Source organism: Hoplias malabaricus, chromosome 4 (genome assembly GCF_029633855.1).
Source record: "Hoplias malabaricus isolate fHopMal1 chromosome 4, fHopMal1.hap1, whole genome shotgun sequence".
Lineage (NCBI taxonomy): Eukaryota > Metazoa > Chordata > Actinopteri > Characiformes > Erythrinidae > Hoplias > Hoplias malabaricus.
This window is the reverse complement of record NC_089803.1, coordinates 44,282,480-44,306,778: the sequence shown is the minus strand read 5'-3', so window position 1 is coordinate 44,306,778 and position 24,299 is coordinate 44,282,480. Positions and strand designations below refer to the sequence as shown.

Genomic DNA, 24,299 nt, shown 5'->3' with positions numbered 1-24,299 from the left:
CAAAACAAGACTGCATATACATTAATAATTCAACCATAATATTAGCTGTTCGACTTGAACAAGTGAGCTATTGACTGAAACTTTAGATACTAGATACTTTAGATAACTTCAACAGAATTTCTGTCAATAAGCTGCTAGGACATAAGGATTTATTTTTTAATATATAATGTAGGATGGCTCATTATATTTTTTTTACAGTTGCAGAATAATACTTATGCATATGCTCACTCATGCTCCTTTGTCAGCATATCTTTCTTCTGGCCTGTCATTAGCACTAAAGCTCGACAGCATGGGCAGTGCTGCTGTGTCGCTTGACTGATTTATTTATACAGCAGGAGAATAAGGACACACAGCACACTTGACTGCATGTGTCACTGTGAAGCAGGGCGAACTGAGTGAACTGTGTGAGCTGAACTCCTGAAAGCATTTCTTTCATTTTTTCCCCCCCTTCTCTCAGTATTATTTCCATTAAAATTTCTTTCTCAAGGCCACTGATGTGCTGCCTTTTCAACTCCCTTCCATTTACAGCAGTATTCCTTGGTTACTGGAATAAAACCTTGCTTCTCCATGTCTTTTTTATTTATTTATTTATTTATTTATTTTTTCCCCCTCATATTTTGACCTCACTTGAAATACCAGATACTGTGTCAGGAATTCATAAAGAATGGACCAATACAGTTTGGGGGGGCATGGTTGTATTTACAGTGACATTCATAACTGTACTGGACACTTACTATTTCCAACTGGGGCAAGTTGACCACGGTTTTCCCAGCCACACTGCTTCATGTTTTTTCTGGTCTAACATACCTGATTTAGCTTATATGTGCAAGTCTGGACACATGGAGTATGTTGTTAATGCTGCTGTAGCTGCTACTACTGATTATGATGACCCCTGATATACACCCTCTTCCTGTCCTGGTTGGCGCATCACAATTCAAATGTTTTTTGTCTTTAATGCCATGCTGAGACAGTTGCATCAGTTTGGGCATTGAATGAGATCTTAATCCCCTGATATTCGTCTCACTGCCCTTAATACACTGAATTTTATTTTTTTCTGTATCTTTTCTTTTATCATGTGTACTCCTGCAGTTTGTATAAGTTGTGCTTTGCTTTCACATTCCTAAACAAACAAAATAATAAAACTAGGGCTGGTAATTGAGTAAAAAAAATAATTGCTGTGATTAATCACATTGTTCCTTAAGCATTGTATAATGGATCTTAAAATATAAAATAAAAGATGCAATATAAGATCAACACAATGGAATGATATTTATATTTGTTTTAGCTTTAGCATCAGACATGAGCTTTAATAGAGAAAAGCTACAGTGCAGCTTGTGGCTCAAACATGGATGGATTAAGCAAGGTTGATGACTAAACATGAGCTCTGTGTGTTTGACAGAGGGAGAGAGAAGGAAGTATAAGATTCAGATTTTAATACATATTTCAGAATAAATCAAATGCAATCTACTTTCTGAACTGTGTTTACATCACTACATAAAACTGCTAATGTGTTACAAGGCTCTGTAAAACGAATGAATTATGGGAGGAAGTTGTGGCCAAATTTGGTAAAGGATTAATTAGCATTAACACGTTCATTTTGGCAGCATTAAAAAATAATATACATCAACTGCTAATCTCCTGAATGAATATTACTAACATTCAAAACAAATATTTGTATATAGCATATTATTATAATCATCCAATGAATAATATAAAGTGGTCTTGTTTTCTCTCTGGAGCTACAGGGAAATAAATCTATCATGTACAGCTGTATTCAATAACACTAAGAGTGTGTGTAAAAACGTTGAATTAAAATCATTGCATTCATAGATTCTGAAATATACACAATTTAATGAAGCACTATGGGTTCTAATTTGCCAGTTCCAACTTAAACCTCAGCAAATGTAAATACTGTTATGCTGCATAATGTGCTGCTCATGAAGAATGGTACTTTTTATCATATTGCACACCACTAGACTAAACTAAGACCAATGGTGCTGCTGCTGCTTTATTTTTAGAATTTTCAGTCTGTTACATACTGTCTTTTATCTACACACCGTTTCAGAAGCCGTGTATCTAAATCAGAATTTGGGGCAATTGTATGATGGTTTAGGTATTCAGATTGCATAATGCGTTTTGCATAATAATTAATTTTAATAATTAATTTTAAATAATAATAATTTTTAAATATTGTTATTGTAGAATCGAGCAAGGACAAAACAAAGGAAGCAGCCTTCTTGTGCAAATGATATTCTGTTTTAACCAACAACATATGCGTTAAAGGAAAAGTGAGTGTAATTTAAGTAGTTCAGACCAGTTTAAACGGGATTTTGGAAAAATAACTTTTCATATCTCCCCTCTCTTCTCAGGCCAACCTGTGTTTTGTTGACATTGACAACCACTGCATTGAGCTGCCAGAGGATTTCCCCCAGTTCCCCAACAAGGCAGAGTTTATTCAGGAGCTGAGTGAGGTGCTGCAGAACTATGGTCTTTCTCCAGATGGGGGCGTCCCGTCAACTGCACCCACCACATGTCAGGTATGTGTGACAGGCACAGGACTGAAGACTACAGCCCTGAAAGAGCTGGTGGATGATGGGAGAAATGGGAACCTGCCTGGTGAAGCTTTAGACGTCCTAGAGCTCCTGCAGGGAAACCCAACTCTAGAGCGCCTTCAGGCCCTGGCCAAACGCACAGGAGTGAAGGTGGCACGTCTGGAGGCACTGGTGGCTGGGCAGAGAGCTTTAGGGGAGGAGAATGTAGGGGGAAGGACTGGCGTTGAGGAAGAGGAGCTGAAAAACTCCAAGCTGAATGTGCAGTTGAGGGAGGTGTTTGCTGCACGGTTTGCCACCATGTTCGCTGACTACGAGGCATTTGTCATCCAAAACTCACCAGACTTGGAGTCCTGGCTCACTAACCGAGAGCAGATGCACAACTTTGACAAGGTGTGTGAATAGGTGACAAGGGCAAATTGTATGTAACATGTTTTTCCATACAAATTTCTGCCAAATATTTGGCTTCTGAAATTTTATTTATTTATTAATGTTTTTTTTGTCTTTGAGCTGCAAGGCTAATTTAACTAAAAAGAAATAGAAGCACAGACACTAATTTGCATTTACTTGAATGATTTTTGACACTATGATATAATGTGGCAAAAAATGTCTAAAAGCAAGATTAGCCTGAATGAATTTTACTTTAATTCTGTCCGCTATCTCTGTCATAAAATGTCAAAATGGAAGGCAGGCAGTTTACTCCATATCATTTGCTGAGATATTAGCTTCTGATTACCTTGCTCACCTAGTGGTGTGGTAACATTCTCTCTTTTTCAGATGATTGTTCCCTTTTGCAGCAGGTGTTTTATTGTATTCCTGGCTCTCTCTGTACTCTCCCCAGGCGTCCTTCCTTTCAGACCAGCCCGAGCCCTTTCTGCCTTTCCTGTCTCGCTTCATTGAGACTCAAATGTTTGCCACCTTCATTGATAATAAAATCATATCTCAGTGGGAGGAAAAGGAGCCCCTCCTGCGTGTGTTTGATGGACGTATTGAGAAGGCTCGTCTGTACAATGTGCGAGCACCCAATCTGCGCTCCTCTGTTTACCAGAAATGCACTTTCCTCAAAGAGTCTGGTGAGTAGGTGCCTGGAGCCATTCACAATCCATTATATATTTATAAGGATTTCATGGCTGTTCATATATAGTACATTTAGAGGTAGAAAGTATTGTGAAAAGTGCAGACCATATATTGCTTTTTTTATTTTAAGCATTACTCACACATGGCAGTTGGTCACAACTATGTGAATAGTAAATAAATGGTGTGATGCTAAACAGCTGAGCTTCTTAAATACCAGAACTGTATTCTTGTTGCTAAGACATAACTTCATAATATTATTTCTACTGAGCCCCTAAGGTGACATAGTGGTTGCTTTTAATAAGGCCTAGCTGCAAAATAATACACCGAGGCCACAAAATTACATATTTGGGCCACAATATAATCTATTGATATTATTTTGTGGTCTCAAAATATAATGTCATGGCCACAATTATTTTGTTGTCACATTATATTATTTTGTATTATGGCAATGCCATGTCACCTTACGGGCTCTGTATGTTTCTTTTTTTTTATGTTCCATTAAAATATGCTAAAAGAAGTTAAACCTGAACAGCATTTGTCATTAATTTTCACCTTCTTGCCACATGCAGTTATTTGTATTCTGTTAAATTAATAAAGCAGCAATAATATTCACACACTCATTAATGTGTTCTGCATAGTCACAGGATACAAAAAGCTGAAGCCCTGCATGCTCTGATTCCAGTTCCCTGAAACTACAAGATTTTTGTGAAACTTGGAGAGCATTTTTAACTGAAATTCCTTCTGCTTTTTCAATAAAATCAGAGTGCCAATAATGATGGCAGTGGGATGAGGAGTTGGCGGCTAGTCAGAGAGAGATGAATAGAGGAGAGTGTAATGAAAGGACTGAACAGAATGTCCTTATGAGTCATATAAAAAAAAAAAAAGAACTCTTAGAGGCTGGCAGCGTTGCAGTGTGCCATCACTGAAGTGTGTATATGTACTTTGTGATGTGAGCTGACATATGATCACATGGTGAAGTTACAGCTGTTTTCAGATTTGCTGCTTTCAATACCAAGTGCAATACAAAATGATATTTTGGTACATATACTGACGTTATGGATATGACCAAAATATGTATCATGATATATTTCATAATTTCAGTCAATAGAGTATAATTTTGCTATAAATTGGAACAATATATAAGCTAAATAAAAACTGCAAAGAAAACACAAGAAACATGTCATCACTGGTCACACATAAACCTTTTGGCTTTCAATATTAATATATATTTTTTATATTAATATATTTAAACTAACCTTAAAATTAAGTGCAACAAACTGATGACAGCTGCTGGTAATGAATGTCAATCAGTGACAGCTGCTGTAAATGATGTATATTGAAATATTGGAAATATATTTTAAAATCATGTCATTGTTTTTGAAACATGTTTTATATATATAACTATTGTCAAACCTTAATTTAGACTCTGTGTACTACATTGCTAAACAGTGGTGGAGAGTAATGAAGTACATGTAATTCTTTACTGTACTTGGATGAGCAATCGGTAGTCTTGACACCAAGCATTTAAATTCAGAACTATAATAGTTTAAAAACGGTGGAAAGAGCTGTCTGCCTCCTCCCCCCCTCGGAAGAAACTCGAACAGGTCGCCAGTTTGAGGAAAACTGAACGAACAAGCAAGAGACGAATTTAAGAACTTAGGCTGTAATAGTGCAGAAGAATGTGCTATAATCAACACATTTTACACAGAAAAGTGTTCATCGTGTCACTAAAACATCTATCTACCAGTGAAACGCATATTTGCTGTGTACTACAAGCTTGATTTCTCTTTTCCACCTTAAATAGGTGAATATTTAAGGCTTTTCAAACACAATTCTTAAAACTTAATGCTTAATTTGCTAAAACACACACACCATGTAGAAACACACATGAATCTGCATCAAAATGTTTAAAACAAAAAACAATGGTATTTACACTTTTCAATGATGTTGTTATTTACCTATGTTCACGTGATCATTTCATTGCTGGGAGACACTTTTTGTAGACCTGACAACATAGTGGACTGTAAAATGATTGGACAGAGGGCTGTATGATGGGCAGGACCTCGGACGGCAAGATCTGGGCACTTTAGCAATGCTGTGAGAGGCAGCAATGTTTTAGCTTTGACTGTTTCCTTAATCTATGATCACACACCCTGGACATTTTATGACTAAGTACAGTAAATATCCCAGGGTGCACATGTACTTTTTTGTGTATATGTATTTTAAGTATTTTCATTTTGGGCAAGTTTTTACTTTAACTACACTACCTTTCAAAGTCAAATCTTACTATTTACTCCACTACATTATGAAAATCTGCCGTTCCTTTTGTTTTGTTTGTGAATAAAATCATAGCATGAACAAATCTCCTGGCTCCACAGAGCACTCCATGTGTGAATTTGAGACGGTATGTGTTCATTTTCAGTTCTTAGAACTGTTATGAATTAACAAAATGATTTGTACAGTTCAATATTTGACTGTATTTGAGTCATCAGTAAGTACTCTTCTTACACAGTGTATGGATCTGTAGATAACACAAATCACACAGAGGGTGAGAGTCAGTTGGAGATTTATTAAACACAATACGTGAAGCGAGGTCAGAACCAGAAGAAATATTCCAAAACCCAGAAATCACCACAGAAAGATATACAAGTCCAGATTTCAGAAGAGTCCGAAAAACAAAACCGTAGTCTGTTTAATAGACAGATGTCTCAGAATGGCAGAAATAGCTCAAACTATACTCTACACCTATGTTGACAATACAGAGAGGTTAAAGGAACACTGTAATATTTTTACCTTAAAATTACAGCTCCAAAATCATTGTGATGCTTCACTAAACTGTAATAGGGAGAACAGAATGTCTGTCATTGCTACTTTTGGCTAAGCACTGCAGAAACTGCACTATGTAACTTTTGGAGGAGGGTAGGTAACCACCCCTTCCATTCCCTCCTATGTACTAGGGCTGAATTTCAAGAATCTTCTTCAACTCTATGTAGTACACAATGTAGTGGTATTAGTTTTATGAATCTTTAAAGTGCACTATTTAGGGAGTGAATTGTAGAGCAGTTAATATTTCTGGACTTCTTGATTTGAGCAACTTGAACCATGTTTGTCCGACTGCAGACCAATCACAGTCGATGCGGTGAGTTACATTTCTGGAGAGGTGCACATCAGGCCACGCTGCCTACGGCATAGGTTCAACACAGAAGCATAAATTGGGCTTAATTCTCAGGGGCAGCACACAGCCTCGGGAACCCAGAGTGACACTACAATCTTTTCATCTACAGTGTGTAAAACATGAGTCTTGTTACAAAAATGATAATAGGATATTAGTCATGTATATGCCATAATACGTAATGGTACTTTTACTTTGGATACTGAAGTACATTTGAAGATAAATACTTTGTAGTTTTACTTAAGTGGAGATCTACAACAAGGACTTCTACTTTTACTGGAATAATGTTTTACATTATAAAATATTTTATTTTACAATTATCTGTACTTTTTCTCAAATACATGGCTTTATCCACCACTGTTACTAAACCTAGAAATAAGTAGATGTCTTTTTTAAAAGATTCCTTCAGTTGGAGATTTTTTCCAAAGGGCTCATGTAATCCTTATTGAATATAAAATCATTTCTTCTTTCCAGCTCAGGCCATTGAGCAGCGACTCATGAAGATCGACCACACAGCCATTCACCCCCATTTGCTGGACATGAAGATTGGCCAGGGCAAGTACCAGCAGGGCTTTTTCCCCAAGCTACAGGCAGATGTGCTCTCCTCGGGCCCAGCGAACAATAAGTGAGTTTTTGTACAAAGGCCCATTGTCAAATATACACAAGATTGGGGAGAGCTCATGAGAGCATGCTCAGCACTGGCACTCAAATCTGTCCTTTGTCCACTCCACCCACACTGTTTATTTAACCAGGTTTCCTGCAGCACTCTGGCACCATATCTGCAAATTATCAAGATTTCATTACAGAGTACGGACTTCCAGAATGATGAGATGAATAAAATATACTGTTTAAAGAAGGGATAAAATCCAATATGATGTGTCTTGCCATCACGGTTTTAATTTGTGTATGTAACTCTCTGAAACCTTAATCCTAATGCTAAATCAAATCAAATCAAATTTATTTATATAGCGCTTTTCACAACTGATGTTGTCACAAAGCAGCTTCACAGAATTCCAGTAAGACAAAGATTTGACATGAAATGTAAAAACAAATGTAAACCCTCAAGTGAGCAAGCCAGGGGCGACAGTGGCAAGGAAAAACTCCCCCAGCTGAGGAAGAAACCTTGGGAGGAACCAAGGCTCACAAGGGGTGACCCATCCTCCTCTGGTCAATCTACTGGTGATGATAGTTAGTAGTCCATGAGAACTTCAGTGTAGGGACAGCTTCAAGGCACTTGGTGGTTGCTGGAGCGTGGGCAGCTGGTCTGAAGCGTGGAGGAGGGTCTCGACAGTCATCCATCAGTGTCCAGACAGACAGGTGGGCAGTCGTTTACTCGGAAAGATGTAAAGGGATGGAATTAGTTTTGAACTGTTTTGTTTTTGTAAAGAAAATATGAAAATTTCCAGAGTGTGGCTAATGACTCCGGCAGATCTGACTATGACAGCTTTAACTAAAAGGAGAGAACCAGGAGGACACACAGAAACGGGAGCATCCTGAAACACTGGCATCCCTCCGCTCCACCGTCAACAAACCTGAGTGATCGCGAGAAGCGGCGGGACGACAGCACCAGCGTCTCAGTATACTATAATTCCCTGTGTCCATGGACCCCCGGGATCTGCCGCCTTTATCTATGGGGGAGCATTAGCTACCAAAAGATAAACTAAACAAATGTGTTTTTAGCCTAGATTTGAAGATTGCGACTGTGTCTGAGTCCCGAACATTTTCTGGAAGATCATTCCAGAGTCTGGGGGCTTTATAAGAAAAGGCTCTTCCCCCAGCTGAGGCCTTCTGAATTCTGGGAACAATTAAAAATCCAGTATTCTGTGATCTGAGTGAACGTGGAGGCTCATAATAGGAAATTGTATCTTGAAGATATTCAGGAGCAAGCCCATGTAGAGCTTTATATGTTAATAACAAAATTTTGTAGTCAATGCGGAATTTAACAGGCAGCCAATGAAGTGATGTTAAACTGGGCTGATATGTTCAAATTTTCTAGTTTTAGTGAAGACCCTAGCTGCAGCATTTTGAACTAGTTGAAGTTTTCTTAAATTGCTGCTGGTGCATCCTGACAGTAGTGCGTTACAGTAGTCAAGCCTTGAAGTAATAAAGGCATGTACTAATGTTTCTGCGTCCTGAAGGGATAAGGCATTTCTAATCTTAGCAATATTGCGAAGATGTAAAAAAGCTGTCCTAGTGATACTACCTATGTGTTGATCAAATGATAAATCCGGGTCAATTATGACACCAAGATTTTTTGCTGCTGAACCAGGTTTAACTGGAAAGTCAGCTAGATTTAAAATTAAATCTGATAATTTATTTCTTGCCACTTTTGGACCCAAAAGCAGGACCTCTGTTTTGTTGCTGTTTAGAAGGAGGAAGTTACGCAACATCCAGCCTTTCACGTCTTTTACACAGTCCTCTATTTTCTTTAATCTGTGTTTGTCATCGGGCTTGGCTGAAATATACAATTGTGTGTCGTCTGCGTAACAGTGAAAGTTAATGTCATGGTTTCTTATAACTGTGCCTAGCAGTAACATGTATAATGTAAATAATAATGGTCCTAAAATAGAGCCTTGTGGAATTCCAAATCTTACTTTAGAATAATTTGAATTTAGATTGTTTACTTTTACGATTTGATAACGTTCCGTTAAGAAAGATTTGAACCATAATAGGGCTGTCCCTGTGATTCCAACCATGTTTTCTAACCTTTCTATGAGAATATTGTGGTCTATTGTATCGAAGGCTGCGCTTAGGTCAAGAAGCACCAACAGGGATACGTGGCCTTGATCAGAGGCAAGAAGAAGATCATTTGTTATCTTGACTAGAGCTGTCTCTGTACTATGATGTTGCCTGATTCCAGATTGGAATTTTTCATATATATGATTCTTATGTAGATATGAACTAAGTTGTTGGGCCACAGCTCTTTCTAAGATCTTGGACAGAAATGGCAAATTAGAAATAGGCCTGTAATTAGACAGTGTACTAGCATCAAGATTTGGTTTCTTGATCATAGGTTTAATAACTGCTAGTTTAAAAGCTTTGGGTACATGGCCCAGACTAAGGAATGAGTTTACTATAGTTAAAAGAGGATCAATAATAGCTTGTAGTACTTCTTTGAGCAACTTTGTGGGAATTGCATCAAGTGTGCAAGTTGTACAGTTTGCGGAGGTGATAATCTTCTCTAGTTCTAATTGTGGGAGTGGGTAAAAGGTTTCAAGTCTTTCTTTTACAGTTATATTATGTTTTATATCATTCACATCGGGTGGCAGCAAGGATGGATTTGATCCTGTGGCTTGAGTTTGTTGTCTAATATTCTCAATTTTATTATTAAAAAAGTCCATAAAATCTTTACTGGTGAGCGTTGCTGGAATTAGTTGTTCAGAACCTGCTTGATTTTTTGTAATTCTAGAAAACACACTAAACAATGCTGTGGGATTATTATTATTATTATTGGAGATCAGTGAGGCCAGATATGCTGAGCGAGCTTTAGTGAGGGCATTTCTATACTCTATAAGGCTGTCCTTCCAGGCAGAATGGAACACTTCAAGCTTGGTTGATCGCCATTTCCGCTCTAGTTTTCGTAATGTTTGTTTTAAAGTACGGGTCTTATCATTATACCATGGTGCGAGCTTTTTCTGTCTTATACTTTTATGTTTAAGTGGTGCTACCTTTTCTAAAGTAGATCGACAGGTATTTTCTAGGTAATCAGTTAGTACATCTATGTCCATTGGGTCTGATGGAGTTGGAACTGGGGTCGATAGTTCTGGTAGGTTTTCTATAAATTGTAGGGCGGTAGATGGTTTTATTATACGCCTTGTAGAATAGCGAGGGTTCTTACATATATTATGGCTAAAACGTAGCTCATATGAAATTAAGTAATGATCGGAGATTGCTGAGGATGTGTGCTAAATCACACATTCACCTGTGTAAGAGGCTTTTTACAGAACTATATAGAATTTAAATATTTGAATGAGAGTAACTGTTAATGAATGGATGTTTGGCAATTGCAAGGAGGAATAGAAATCTTTGGCTGATGTCCGTATACATTCGCATGTGTTCTGTTTAAATTCCTTTGACTTTGCAAAATTGGCACATTATAGTAATGTGGGGGTCTTTTTTGTTTTTATATTAACTTTGTATTCATCATGTTTTATGTTCTTCTGGAGTATTTTTTTTTTTTCTCTTCCCTTTTTTGTTCTCTAACAATAAGTTTTCTGCCAGCAGGTGGGCAAATCGCGCTTGTACTGCTCAGCGTAGGAGGGAGTGGTCCAGGCAGCAGCCTGACCACCTCGGCCTGGACAATGACCTCAAAGAGGTACAGAAGAAGCACCTCCTTCCGTCCCTATTATCCATTCCCTTTCCTTCCCCGTCTTTTATGTCTGTTTTAATTTGCCTGGGTGCTTTTATTTTTCTGCCTTGCAAATCCAATGTAGTTTTCCTTTTCATGAAAATTATGCTAGGGGCAAAATAACTATGAATGGCTCCTTTATTCTGTTCAGCTTACTGAGCAGCTGCAGAGAATGACCTCCCTAGAAATGAAATGACCTATTTGCAGAGGAACCTAAACTAATTTAGTTATAAAACAGTTTTAAATTTGCCATACATCATCACACGTTAATGGCAGTTTATCAGAGTGCCATTATATATTTAAGCTGAATTTATGCAGCAATTGCTAGACTCTATTACATGCCCATTATTTCGTTTGAAATCCGTTTATGAATCTGCTGCTTACATTTCTATTATTTATTTATTTATTTTTCTGCCTACACTGTTTCTTGTTCATTTTAAACTTCTGTTGTGCTTCTTAATTTTGTCTTTTAAAGAAATTATTTCCTTAATTTATTCTGGCAGGTCTTCCTTTTGTTGTCTCGCCTGACTATGTTCTTTATGTGCATGCTGCCTTTTTTCCCCCTTTCCTTTCTGCTGTCTTTCTTTTATTTTTCTTGTCTTTTGTTTGTGGCGTCTGCCATTTGAATGCTGTGGGTGTGGGCTGTCCAACTCCGCAGCAGGTGGAGGGCTGTTTGGTGGTGCAGAATTCTATGGCGTTCTGGGAGTGGGACAAGGCCCCACCCCCTCCCGTTAAACCACCCAAAAAGTCCTTCTCGGCCTGCTGCCTGGTATGTTGAGGCCTGCCATTGTGTCAACCCTGTTTCAACATGCCTAGACCCTTAACCCGCAATTCTGTAGCAACATAACCCCCGGAAGCCTTGCGTGAACACTGAATGATCCATGACAACTTCACCTGTTTTAGCAGGAGTTACAAAGCTTTCATAGCATCCATCCAAAGTTTGAAAAAGTTTAATGCACCTTGGCTCAACGCCGTTACAGAAAAGCTTTCACTGTCCCAGACTATTTTGAGCACAGGCTTTAAAACCCACTTCTAAAACCCTGGCTAAACTAGGCATGTCACAATCATAAAGTTTTAACTGACTGTATTTTTGAGTATATGGTCTCATTAGATTAAGTCACATGCAATTTATTCTGTACATATATGTTCATACATTTTTTTTTCTTTTATTGTGTATATATAGCTTTTATGTTTTTGAATGTTTCAAACCTGTGAATCGCAGTGCATGCAGAGAGTGAGTTCCTGTCTAACATGCTCTTGTCTCTGCAGAAGTACATGCAGGAGGCGCGAAGTCTTGGGAAGAATCTGAGACAGCCCAAGCTCTCTGACCTCTCTCCAGCTGTCATTGCACAGACCAACTGGAAGTTTGTGGAAGGCTTATTGAAGGAGTGCCGGATGAAGGTCTGTTTCAGTGCCCCCATACCCCCACCTCCACTCTCTACTTATCAAACACACATGCGTGCACAAACACATACAGAGCACATGAGAACATCTTCATTATTTAATTGGAACTTTCTGAGAACAGGGAGACCTGAATTATATATAAATATTCTAGTTTGTTTCATTAAGTTCTGCTTAACACTATTTCTTATCACTGTTTCTTCAATTAATCTTTCTTTTGGGTGAAATTGAAGTTTTTTTTAATGGTCGTTTTTGCAGACTAAGCGGATGCTGGTGGAGAAAATGGGTCGAGAGGCAGTGGAACTGGGACATGGAGAGGCTAATATCACTGGACTGGAGGAGAACACACTCATTGCCAGTCTCTGTGACCTGCTAGAGAGAATATGGAGCCATGGCCTACAGGTCAAACAGGTAAATGTTGATGCAATTAAAATCAAATATGGGGGGAAAAAATAGTCTGCATTTTAATGTTTTATTTTTTGCAGTTACTTGCTGTTGTCACAGCTCATTAAAACTGAAAAGCCTCAAATATTTGATGTTTGTTTTTGAAAGACACATGAAAAACACACAATACATACATTTTGTGTTATAACATTGTTTTTGTTGTGGATTTTTAGGGAAAGTCAGCATTATGGTCCCACTTAATGCACTTCCAGGCCAGAGAGGAGAAAACAGAGCAGCAGCCTGACTTTCAAGGTCTTATGTACTTACATCCACACATTATCACAGTGTATGCTCATACTTGAACACTTGGTTGAATCATTTGTATTTCTGCTCCTGCAGTGTCTAATGGACAGGAGAGGAGAAAATCTGAGTCTTCTGTTGGCCTGCCAGCTCTGCGAGTATCTGTAGTGCAGGACATGAGGTGAGATGTTAATTTGAACACCCCAAATACACTGACATGCATTTTAATGTAGCCTCAGTGCTTTTTTTAAGATCTTTCTACAAAGCGAGGATATTTTTATGGACTGTTTCCATATATTCTCAACAAATCTGAGTACATGTTAATATCACACTACAGTGTGGGACAACCTCTTATCTCAATGTTTTAGCTTTGTTTTTTCATTTTTTTTTTCATGTAAATTGAAAATGCAATCTGCCCTTTACACCCTTTTCAATTTAAAATTTCATGATAAACTGACCACTAGAATGATCCAACACTACTTGGAATAAATCCTCTTCGCATTTACTTTACGTTTGTGTCTTTTGTTCTAACAGTAAAAGTAGACAGGGGAGCTGAAATACCAGCATTATATGTTGAGGAACAGAATGCTTGAAAGCTTTTGAAAGTTTCACAAAGCTATCTGAACGTCCATTTAAATGCGCTGACCAATGTTTTATAGCATGACGTCTTTTTATTATCAGTCCAATCTTGTCAGATTTTAATATGTAAAACAAGTTAAATGATTTCTTCCACATTCAGAATGTTTCTTCCTTGTCTTTCATCCTTCCCTTTATTCTTTTCTCCCACACAGGCACATCCAGAACATGGGGGAGATAAAAACGGACGTGGGCCGTGCACGAGCCTGGATCCGTCTCTCACTGGAAAAGAAGTTGCTCTCTCAACACCTTAAACAGCTCCTGTCCAACCAGGCCTTAACCAAGTATGACACACTCTCACAAATAAATAAACCAAATAAAACTATTCCCCATCAAACCAGTTTCAGCAGTTAGTGGAAATAGTATGAAATAGTAGTAGTGATGTTAATTTCATTAACATAATATTTGAATGGATTTAATTTAAAAGTATTTATTATAATTTTTATTTAATTACTGTTTGGTTAATTTTGACAGTCCTAATCATTTGGTACAGAGTTTAAAAACACCAACTTCCCTTAATGTATACAACATGTTTCAAGATGAATGGACCAAAAGAAGTGGGCAAAAATGACAGATATTTAAAATTTGGAGGTTTTGTTAAGACCTTTTTGTTGTGATCTGTGTATATTAAGTTTTTAACACATCTGCAGGAAACTGTATAAGCGCTATGCCTTTCTGCGCTGTGAGGAGGAGAAGGAACAGTTTCTTTTTCATCTGCTGAGTCTGAACGCTGTGGACTATTTCTGCTTCACCAGTGTCTTCACCACCATCAGTGAGACCATATGCACTCATAAAAAACACACTAATGCATCTAATGTGTTTGTGATCATGAGGCACTCTTAACATAACTTTGTAATGGAGATATTTTAGGCCTGGTAAACTACATTTCCAGGAGGACCAGTGTATATATCCACTTGGAGGTGTACTTAGTCGAACAGTCAGCCAGTTAATTGTGGTTGTGTTGTCTTGTACACAACACCTGAGTGTTTGGTTGCTTTTAATTAGTGTAAGCTATCTGCAAGCATTTTACAGAATTTGTTAGTTTAAATATACTTTGGGCTGTGATAAATATACTTTTTAGGAATATTATGCTTTTCAAGTGAAATGTTGACAATTTAATGTACGTTTTATGTTTGTGCCTTTTAACATCACTTTTTTTGGGGGGCTGATAAAAACTTAGAAAGCATAAAAGCATGTTTGTTTTCTTCCTCCTTTTAAAAATCAATAGAAGTAGGTTTTTTTGTATCATGCACTCATCATTAAATCTGAGCTCTTTCCCCACTCGTCACTAATCTCATCTCTCTTCAACCATGTGGTAGTAATATTCCTGACAGAATTCAAATAACATTAAAAAAAGACTCCTTTTATGACTGTAATTGACTGGAGATAAAACTGCCTGTAGGAAGCTGTCATTTAAGATCTCTGATGTGGTAAGCTTGAGATGATATAAAAAATCTCATGGTCAATACAGCCACATTGTGTTTGCACTTTTGAAATTAAGAGGCTGTAGTCTGCCTTATACCTCTTCCAAGAGGGATTATGTTAGTGTATTTAGAAATGATAGTTTCTTTAAAGGCTAGAATTTAATTCACTAGAATATGTGAATGTTTTTTCACACCAGTATTATTAACTGCTATTCAGCATGCTCTAAAGCTGTATTTTATTATTTATTTATTTATTTTTATTATTTCTTGTAGTGATCCCTTACCGGGTTGTCATCATCCCTATCAAAAAACTGAGCAACGCAATGACTACGTCAAACCCATGGGTGTGTGTGTCAGGTGAACTGGGTGACTCTGGCATCATGCAGATTCCCAAGAATGTTCTGGAGATGACTTTTGATGTGAGTGCTCTGGCATCATACTATTATTGTGCTTTTTATTTTATTATTATTATTATTATTTTTTTTTTTTTTGCAGGTGCTCTATTCATCTCAGTGTTACAGCCATTAGAACTAGCTGAATCAGTTCCTTCTCTTATTTTAGCCTGTGCATTTTCTGTTTTTCATCATTGATGTGCAATATTTGGGGCATAATAAAGGCAAACTGAAATATTACATAAAACTCTGTACAAAAAGTTTGTGACATGGAACTATATGATTTTAAAAAAGTTCATCGTGTTCTCTATCATACAGAAGAAATATTTAGCAATGCAAAGAACCTTCTTAAGAATTTTCGTTTCCAGTTTTAAACAAAATAACCTCTTACTTAGGACTGTTAACTAATATATGAATTATTACAGAGGCCCTAAATTTAGATAGAATGATAATTGATGTTATTGATGAATTTAATTTTATGTCCTAATTTTTATTTTTATTTATTTATTTTTTTTTAATGAATGATTGCTAATAAATCACAATGGTTCATTCTTGATTTCCTTGACATTTATCAAAGTGCTACTGTAGAATTTAATCTTTTAAATATAGTTGTATGTTTGTTCCAGGTATATAAATACACTTGACAGCATATATTCTGTGTCTATTTTGGAGAAATGCCAATAGATTTCTGGGGTGATAATTTGTTTAGTGTGATAATTACTGCTGGAATATTTTCAGACTGGAGTGTGCTAGGATATCAACACTACATGTCATCAAGTCCATGAGGTCTAAATTTATCTGAGGCTTTTATTTTGGCAGGATATTTTTAATCCTATTTAAAATGTATTAGAGTATAACTGATAAGTACAGCAAGATAGACTCCTCATCCTACATTTCCAATTTTTTTTTCCTCTGACACTGAATGACTAATGTGCTTGTTAGTTTCCACGGTGATATAGACTTGTTTGTTTAAGTGGGTACTGCTAGAGAAGGCCTTACATTATAGAATCAGAGTATGTGGTGAAGCCATCTTAAACCCATGTCTCAGTGGGAAGCCCAATGTGAGGAGAGCCAATCACTGCCATTTCACATGCTGTCAATCATCCATCCTGCCTTAACTCATCATGTCTCCTTTCCCAGTCTGCCTTTAGGCCTCACACGCACATCTCCGCCCTCTTCAAGGTTAGGAGAACCATATCTCCCCATTTTCCTTTTATCTCTCTCCATCCATCCATTTCTCTTCATCAAGTGCTCTCATATACGCTTGAAGACTTTTGAGAATTTAACAGTAGCTTGTTTGTCATTTTCATGCAGATTTTCAAGGTGTAAAACATGTTTTACATGAAAATTTTGTTTAACAAATACATTCATTAAATACAACCCTTTTTAAAAAAATTTATTTTGCAATTTCCATGCAAATGGCATTCAAAACCATAAGTGTTTATAAATCTTGATTTTGATCTATAGGCGCTATGGTTTTCATGTGTAGAGTTGCAGAGTAGATGAGTAAATTTTGAGTGTTGTAGGTTGACAAATGTTAACACTTGGGCTTAGAAAGAGGAATCTTCCAGGATTTTTAGCGTAATTACTGCCTGCCACATCTGGAATACCACAAAAAATAATTTTTTTTTTCCATAATAAAAGAAGATTTTTATGGTAAAACTCATGGATTTAAAATTATTGAAGGGTCAGTGAAAATGGTCATGTTCTTCAGTTGTGCTAATTAACTATATTCCACAGATGTGGCAGAAAGATATTAGAGTGAAAAGCACTGGAGTGTTCCTTGAAAGGCAGTGTTTGCTATGTCTGTCCCCTTCTTTTACTAACACCCTCACTCAAGAGCTTCTTCAGCCACTTACAGACACCTTAGCACTGCTGACATTATACACCCTGTGTATGTTCTCACACTCTGTGTGTGTTTGTGCATGCTGTTTGCAGTGCCAGAACTTGGGAAAGCTGACCACCGTGCAGTTGGGTCATGATAATGCTGGGCTCTTAGCCAAGTGGCTGGTGGACTGCGTGATGGTCCGCAATGAAATTACAGGACACACATACAAGTGAGCCGTGCCTGATATTTCTCTTTCTCACCTCGTCAATGGTCACTTCCTATGTTTTATTTATATATAAAGCACCTTCTTTTTTCTCTTTGGTTTAATTTCTCCTGTTGGATCTTTTGCGTTGCCTAGGTTCCCTTGTGGTCGGTGGCTAGGCAAAGGTGTGGATGATGGCAGTTTGGAGCGAATATTGATTGGTGAATTAGTGGCTCCATGCCGTGATGAGGAAGCCATGCGAGGAAGTAGTACTCCACCTCCTCAGCGCTCGCCCTCACAGCTTCGGCGAATCAGCATAACCTCTCTTACAGGGCGGGGCAACAGTAAGTTGTAGTTTTGATGATGATTTCACATACAAAAGGATCATCTTGGGCGGCAAGGTGGTGCAGCAGGTAGTGTCGCAGTCACACAGCTCCAGGGACCAGGATGTTGTGGGTTAAAGTCCCGTTCCGGGTGACTGTCAGTGAGGGGTTTGGTGTGTTCTCTCCATGTTTGGGTTTCCTCCCACGGTCCAAAACACACGTTGGTAGGTGGATTGGTGACTCAAAAGTGTCTGTATGTGTGACTGAATGTGTCGCCCTGTGAAGGACTGTCGCCCCCTCCAGGGTGTGTTTCTGCCTTGCGCCCAGGTATACCGGGAAGTCTCTGGACCCAGTGCGACCCTGAACTGGATAAACAGTTACAGACAATGAATGAAGGATAATCTTGCACTGGTGGACAAAAAAACATTTAAACAAAGTACATCCTAAAAATAATAGCCCTCCAATAGTGCATATAAGGTTTAAATTGGGTTGGACAAATACTAAATAAAACTTGGCTTAAACGTTTCACACAGAGCTGATGTGGATTGTCCTGTCTGTGCAGCTTTAACAAAACTTTGTTTTTCTTTTGTTATTCTGTCTTTGCTGGCAGTTAAATACAACACTAGAGAACAATAAAAACATGTTTGACATTTAACAGTATGTTCCCTGAGAATTAATACTTCATGTTAATGACCGTACCGTCCCTGACATTATCTGTATTGTTCTCTCTAGAACCAACAACAGACCAGATACAGGAAGCCATCAGTGAGGCCGTTAATAACATTGTCAAGCATTTCCACAAACCAGAGAAAGAGGTGAGTAAATGTTGCACTGTGAGTTTAACTAGGTTTTGTGTATTTGTGAATATTAAATGATTCTGACTGCTATTTCTGTCCTTTTTTTTCCCTTCTCTTAGAGAGGCAGCCTAACTGTTCTGCTATGTGGAGAGTGTGGGTTGGTGGGTGCATTAGAGCAGTTCTTCTACCATGGGTTCCGCACAGCCCGTCTTTTCCAAAAAAATATCTTTGTGTGGGACTTCATAGGTGAGTAAAAGAACTTCTGCAGACTTATAAGTAAATAAACCACTATGCCATGAGAATTACTATGTTTCATCTCCCTTTTAAACAGTACATTTATTTACTGTGTATTCTTCTGGACTCCTCAAATGTGTAATGTTAATGTCATTGTCCACTATCTCCTGGCTTCAGAGCTGGTGCGATTACGTTGATGCACACTCAAACTGTCACTGTGGTGGTACAGTTAATGGGTGGGCGATATTGCCATAAAATTATATCACAATTCTTTAAAAATTTTACTAATTTCAAAAAAACACTATTGCAACAAAATAAACGTTATATTGCTATTAATTATATTAAATAAAATATATTTTTACACAATACCATGGTTTATTGTACATCAGTTATTTCGTAACCAAACCACCTCCATTTGACTGAAGTCACTCCCCCTTTTTTTGGAGGAAATTCCTTCTCCTCAAAGCCACTTTCCACTTTCCGTACCTCACTGTGTCTAAATCACTCATGTAAAGAACGTAGGACGTGTTATGGGTAACTTCATGATGTCATTACGTAAACAATATAGACTTTTATCTTGTTTTAAAAATTATGACAATATTATCGCGAATGGTATGATATGACACAGCCCTAGTACATATTCAGTATTTTTAATTTGGTAAAATAACTGTACCATATTCTAAATTAATTGTACATATACATAAATGTACATAATTTTTAGTCTCAATTATATACATCTTGTTTCGACTCCAGGATTTTGTATTTTGTTTATGTTGAGATCAGTTACATTATGAAAGAAATATTCACTTCAAGAAGAGAATGTAACATGCCTTTTAGGAGGAAAAAAAGTGGATTCTAAAACTACTACTGTAAGCTTTATGGTTACAATTTCTGTACGCTCAGTGAACAGTAATGTGCCTGTAGTGCAATTTTATTTCTTGCAGTGAAGGTAATTATGCTGGGTTGCACATCCATTAAAACTGTATGCATTGTCTACCTTACGGTAGTAAGGTGTGCCATGTATGTCAGATTCCTCTTGTGAAAGCAGTGATATATTGAATATTTTTGTCACCTTAACCACTTGTCCTTTGATTAAGGTGGGGGGGGGGGGGGGGGGCATCACACATTTGTAAGATGCAAGGTGCATTTATTCTCAGAAAAATACTTTTATGTGATGATGATCCATTTGCATTGCTACACTGATGTAATGGATTACCGACAGTCTGTGAATGTAATTTGAACCATCTTCAAATAAGTTGTGGTACTTTTCATGTATTAACAAGAGAATTGAGCATAGTTTGAATGTGTGTGCAGAGAGATCAGTGGTATATATGGAGAGTGCTGATCAAATGGGGGATCTACAGGAAACAGTTGAGCCTCTTGGCCCGACCTGCAACTCGCTCTGCCGCTATGCCAATGCCATTAATAACACCTCTCGCAACATCGGTAAAGATGGCAAGTTCCAGCTGCTGATTTGCCTTGGGGCAAGGTAAGGAAATCCACAGAAGAGGGGGTATATATATCAGTGGCGGATGCTGGTCTTTCAAGGAGAGGAACTTCCAAGAAAATTCCACTACCAACAAGGCGTCTTTTCCAGGGACTTGACTAGTGTCCTCTCAATGGCCAGCAGAGCTAGGCTGCTTAAACGGCCTTGGCCCATGTGAAGTGTGTCCGCCTGTGAGTGCTTTGTGACGGTGGAGGGGCTCAGCAGCACCTGCTGGACAGAAACTGCGATAGAAGTCAGAAAGAGTGATAGAAGTCAGTCTCCAAACACAAGCAGCTACAAAAAAAACCACCAGAAATAGGAGCTCGATTTGTCGCTAATCGATTTTAACAAAGAAAATGCCGCTAAGAGGTTTAAGAAAGTCTCCGGTTCAACTCAGAACAGAATGAAAATTTAATGGTCCCACAGATCTTTACACCAAACGATCGCTGATTCGCTCATTTCGCTGTCAATCAAAAAGGGATTCAGCCTCAGACAGATCATCCAATCATCATGCAGAAGCTGAGCGTCCGGGCCAGCCGAGGCCAGCTCACTGCCCCATAGACCCCCAGTCTCATTTCGATACTGCGTCCACACTGTTTAAAGCACTGTGAGGCTGCGGGAATGATTGAGAGGAAAGCCGCGTCTTTACCAGTGATAAGAAGCTGATTCTGAACAAAAGTTGAGCGCGTTGTAGTGCATATTTATTCAATGACATGTACACACAAACAGGATATATTTGATCACTTATTTTTTGACATTTTACTAGGGGAAGTTGAGCTTCCCTTGCAGTCTTAGAGCTATCCTATATATATATATATATATATATATATGTATGGCCATATTTGGTAAGATGATTATATAGCACTAAACAATATTAAAACTTTTTAAATTCCTGTGTGTGTTAGTGTATTAACACGTTAATATTTACACTGAAAGCTATACCTTAAAAGAACACTAGGTAGTATATTTATCTTAAAGTTCCAGCTTCAAAAATAATTGTGATGCTCCACTGTAATAAAGAATAGAGCCTTGGTCATTGCTACTCTAGCCTCAGCACGAAAAGTGGAAAAGTGCACTGTGTAACTTTTTGAAGAAGGATAGGAAATCACCCTGTCCCCTTCCAATAAATAAATAAATGACAAATAAAGGAGTGTATCAATTCATTTTTTGTCAGCACAATTAGGCTCATATATATTATATCATATTTCCACATCAAAGGACAAAAGCAAGCCGTTTAATTCTTATGTATGAACAGAAGCTGAAAATATACATGTAAGGATTATGTTGTGTCTGTGTAATCATAGATCAACTTTCCCTCTGTCCCTGTTCAGAGATCGTCAACTGTCTAACTGGCTCCCCCTGCTGGTGGAGTGTCCAATCATCACGCGGATGTACGAGGATACAGCACTGCTGCGTGACCAGATTGCTGTCAGTTCTCTCATTGGCATCCTGCATTCGCTCCATGACTTCCCCATCACCCTTGAGACCTCCCTCACCAAGGGTGTGGACCTGTAGCCCATCTGAAAACTGTTTCAAAAATCAGTTTCCGAAAACCCTCCTCGGCATTCCTCGTCCCTTCTGCCAGCGTAGCTCTAGGAGCTGTCCTCCAGTTCGAGACTACAGGGCTAAAGACTGAAAAAAGCTTTTATTCAGCTGTCTCCCAAACCACACTTGTGAGGTTCACACAGAAGAAGGCATTTTGTAGCAAAGTCGGGGGTTCTTTTTTTTTTTTTTTTTCCCCTCTTTTTTTCCCTTTTTTCCCCCCTTGTGGATTTCTGTGGATTTAGGTTCTGTGCAGCCTTTGACTGCAGAGAGTTAATTTCTCCTGTGTTTGCCCTCCAGACCTTCAGCCACCATTTTAGATTGCAGCATCGTATTAACATAAACCCACTACAACAGAGGAATTTGCTACAAATAGCACTGGTATTATTATTATTATTATTATTATTATTTGACGCTTATATCTAACATTGACAGACTGGTTGTGCCTGTGTGCTTTTCTACAATGGGAGGCTAAAGCTAAATCACACTTGCACAACACTTATAGACAATTAAGAGTATTGCCCCCAAGAGGATATTCTCATTTCAGTTCAGCCTTGCTTATTGGTGAGTGATCAACAAGGAAAATATCCGCCTCAAGACTGTTTTAGAGCGGTCGTCTCAAAGATTTGGCTCTGCTGGATTACTTAATGTGAACCTGTGGTTGTTAGAAGAGACTGACATTCCAGCAACACCAAGAGAAAACACTGTAGTGAATCTCAGTATGTGTTCTGTCCTTTTGTGTATGAGAGAGAGAGAGAGAGAGAGAGAGAGAGAGAGACTGAATGTATGTATATGGTTATAAGAACAGGAAAATGTTTATTTTGCCATTCAGTATTAACTTGGTTTGTGTTGAAAGAAATCAACATTGAGCTTGAATATTATATTTAGTAGAAAACACTGGAAAGTGGAAAGCAATAACGCACCCTGTCATCTCCCACCTTCATATAGACAGAAGTATGTATTCACAAACAGCAAGCTGTCCCTTTCTTAATAATTTCCTACCCACACTGATATTGTCATGGATTTTAAAGGCTTTGGCCTCTTCCAATGGCAGCAGACTCTGGTCTTAGAAGAAATTCTGAAATTCATATTGATTTTCATACATCTCAGTTCCTTCAACAGCCCTGACAGGGCCTTTAAAGTCACATAAACATAGATTAAGCAGAAATATTAAATGTAAGTACTGGAAATACTGGAACAGATGCATATAAATATCATGGACAGAAAACTAGTTATGGTCAATGAATTTTAAATAAATCTTTTGTTAATTTCTGCAGATGTAAAGTGATCGCTTTTTAGCTCAGAAGTTTGAATAGACAATTGCCTGTGTTTAAGTACGTGAGAGGGTGCATGAAAAAGCTCAAGCACGTTTTTATTTTTTAAACATCTTTTGATAACTTCTATGTATTTATTATTTGTAACTTCTGCTTTTTAAAACACTGGTTGATTTTCTTTTTTTTGGGCAGTGTGTTCAGAACTATAATTTGTATGTGATACTGTATCAGTTATTTATTTCCCAGTGTTATCATCAGCTGTTTAATCCTGGCTGGTTCAAATTGTGTGTATAATTGGTATACATTTGCCTGTATAAGACTGAATGGAATCCAAATGTCTTTGCCCCCTTCCTCCACTGTTGTTTAATCTTTGTTTGCATTGGGAAGAGGTAAAACGCTGGATCATTCCCCTTTGTCTTCTGTGCTTATTGCATGCTAAATGTTTGTGCTCAGACCTGCAGCTGTAGCTGTAGATTAGTGAGTCCAGTCTCAGGCTCCAGTCCTCTCCTGTCCTTTTTTTAGACCTGTTCCAGGGTCTTGGCCTAGATCTTTTACCCTTTCAAGTACTAAGCTAGTTCTGTTTTTTTCCTCTCACCTTGATTGCGTTGTGAACTTTCTTTAATGGACATTTGAAAAGAGTAGATTCTTCCGTTTGTCAGTAATGGGTAAATGATCACTGTATGGTTCATGATACTTATGAAACATCTCATTAAAATTGCTCCATCAACAGTCTGCATTATTGTCCTCTTTTATTATTATTTTTATTCATTTTTTAAATTAGAAAGCAAGAATTTTACTTAACATCATTGGGAATTATTATCTAATGCAAATCGAGGCAGGTGGAACTGTTTTGAAAAGCAGACACTGTACACCCTTCCAGTAAAAATAAATAAATAATAAAAAAATACTTTCCCACATCATTCTCAGGAA

The 24,299-nt window shown here is 37.9% G+C and overlaps 1 protein-coding gene across 11 annotated transcripts in view; it reads left to right on the top strand.

The window, feature by feature from the left end:
• Positions 1-24,092, top strand: part of dennd5b (DENN/MADD domain containing 5B) — a 59,933-nt gene extending 35,841 nt beyond the window's left edge. For 3 of the 11 annotated variants that reach the window (XM_066667346.1, XM_066667344.1, XM_066667343.1), the window contains 17 exons: positions 2,370-2,942; positions 3,391-3,622; positions 7,273-7,423; positions 11,023-11,113; positions 12,416-12,547; positions 12,806-12,958; positions 13,165-13,243; positions 13,331-13,412; positions 14,023-14,151; positions 14,518-14,639; positions 15,565-15,710; positions 17,622-17,740; positions 17,870-18,057; positions 18,769-18,851; positions 18,953-19,079; positions 20,382-20,556; positions 21,885-24,092. In XM_066667346.1, coding sequence (XP_066523443.1) covers positions 2,370-2,942; positions 3,391-3,622; positions 7,273-7,423; positions 11,023-11,113; positions 12,416-12,547; positions 12,806-12,958; positions 13,165-13,243; positions 13,331-13,412; positions 14,023-14,151; positions 14,518-14,639; positions 15,565-15,710; positions 17,622-17,740; positions 17,870-18,057; positions 18,769-18,851; positions 18,953-19,079; positions 20,382-20,556; positions 21,885-22,068 — 2,766 coding nt within the window. In that variant the 3' untranslated portion in view covers positions 22,069-24,092. Of the gene's footprint in view, positions 1-2,369; positions 2,943-3,390; positions 3,623-7,272; positions 7,424-11,019; positions 11,114-11,804; positions 11,916-12,415; positions 12,548-12,805; positions 12,959-13,164; positions 13,244-13,330; positions 13,413-14,022; positions 14,152-14,517; positions 14,640-15,564; positions 15,711-16,823; positions 16,866-17,621; positions 17,741-17,869; positions 18,058-18,768; positions 18,852-18,952; positions 19,080-20,381; positions 20,557-21,857 lie in introns of all 11 variants that reach the window. The other 8 variants (XM_066667345.1, XM_066667342.1, XM_066667348.1 and 5 more) reach the window with 7 other exon arrangements.
• The last annotated feature ends 207 nt before the right edge of the window (positions 24,093-24,299 follow it).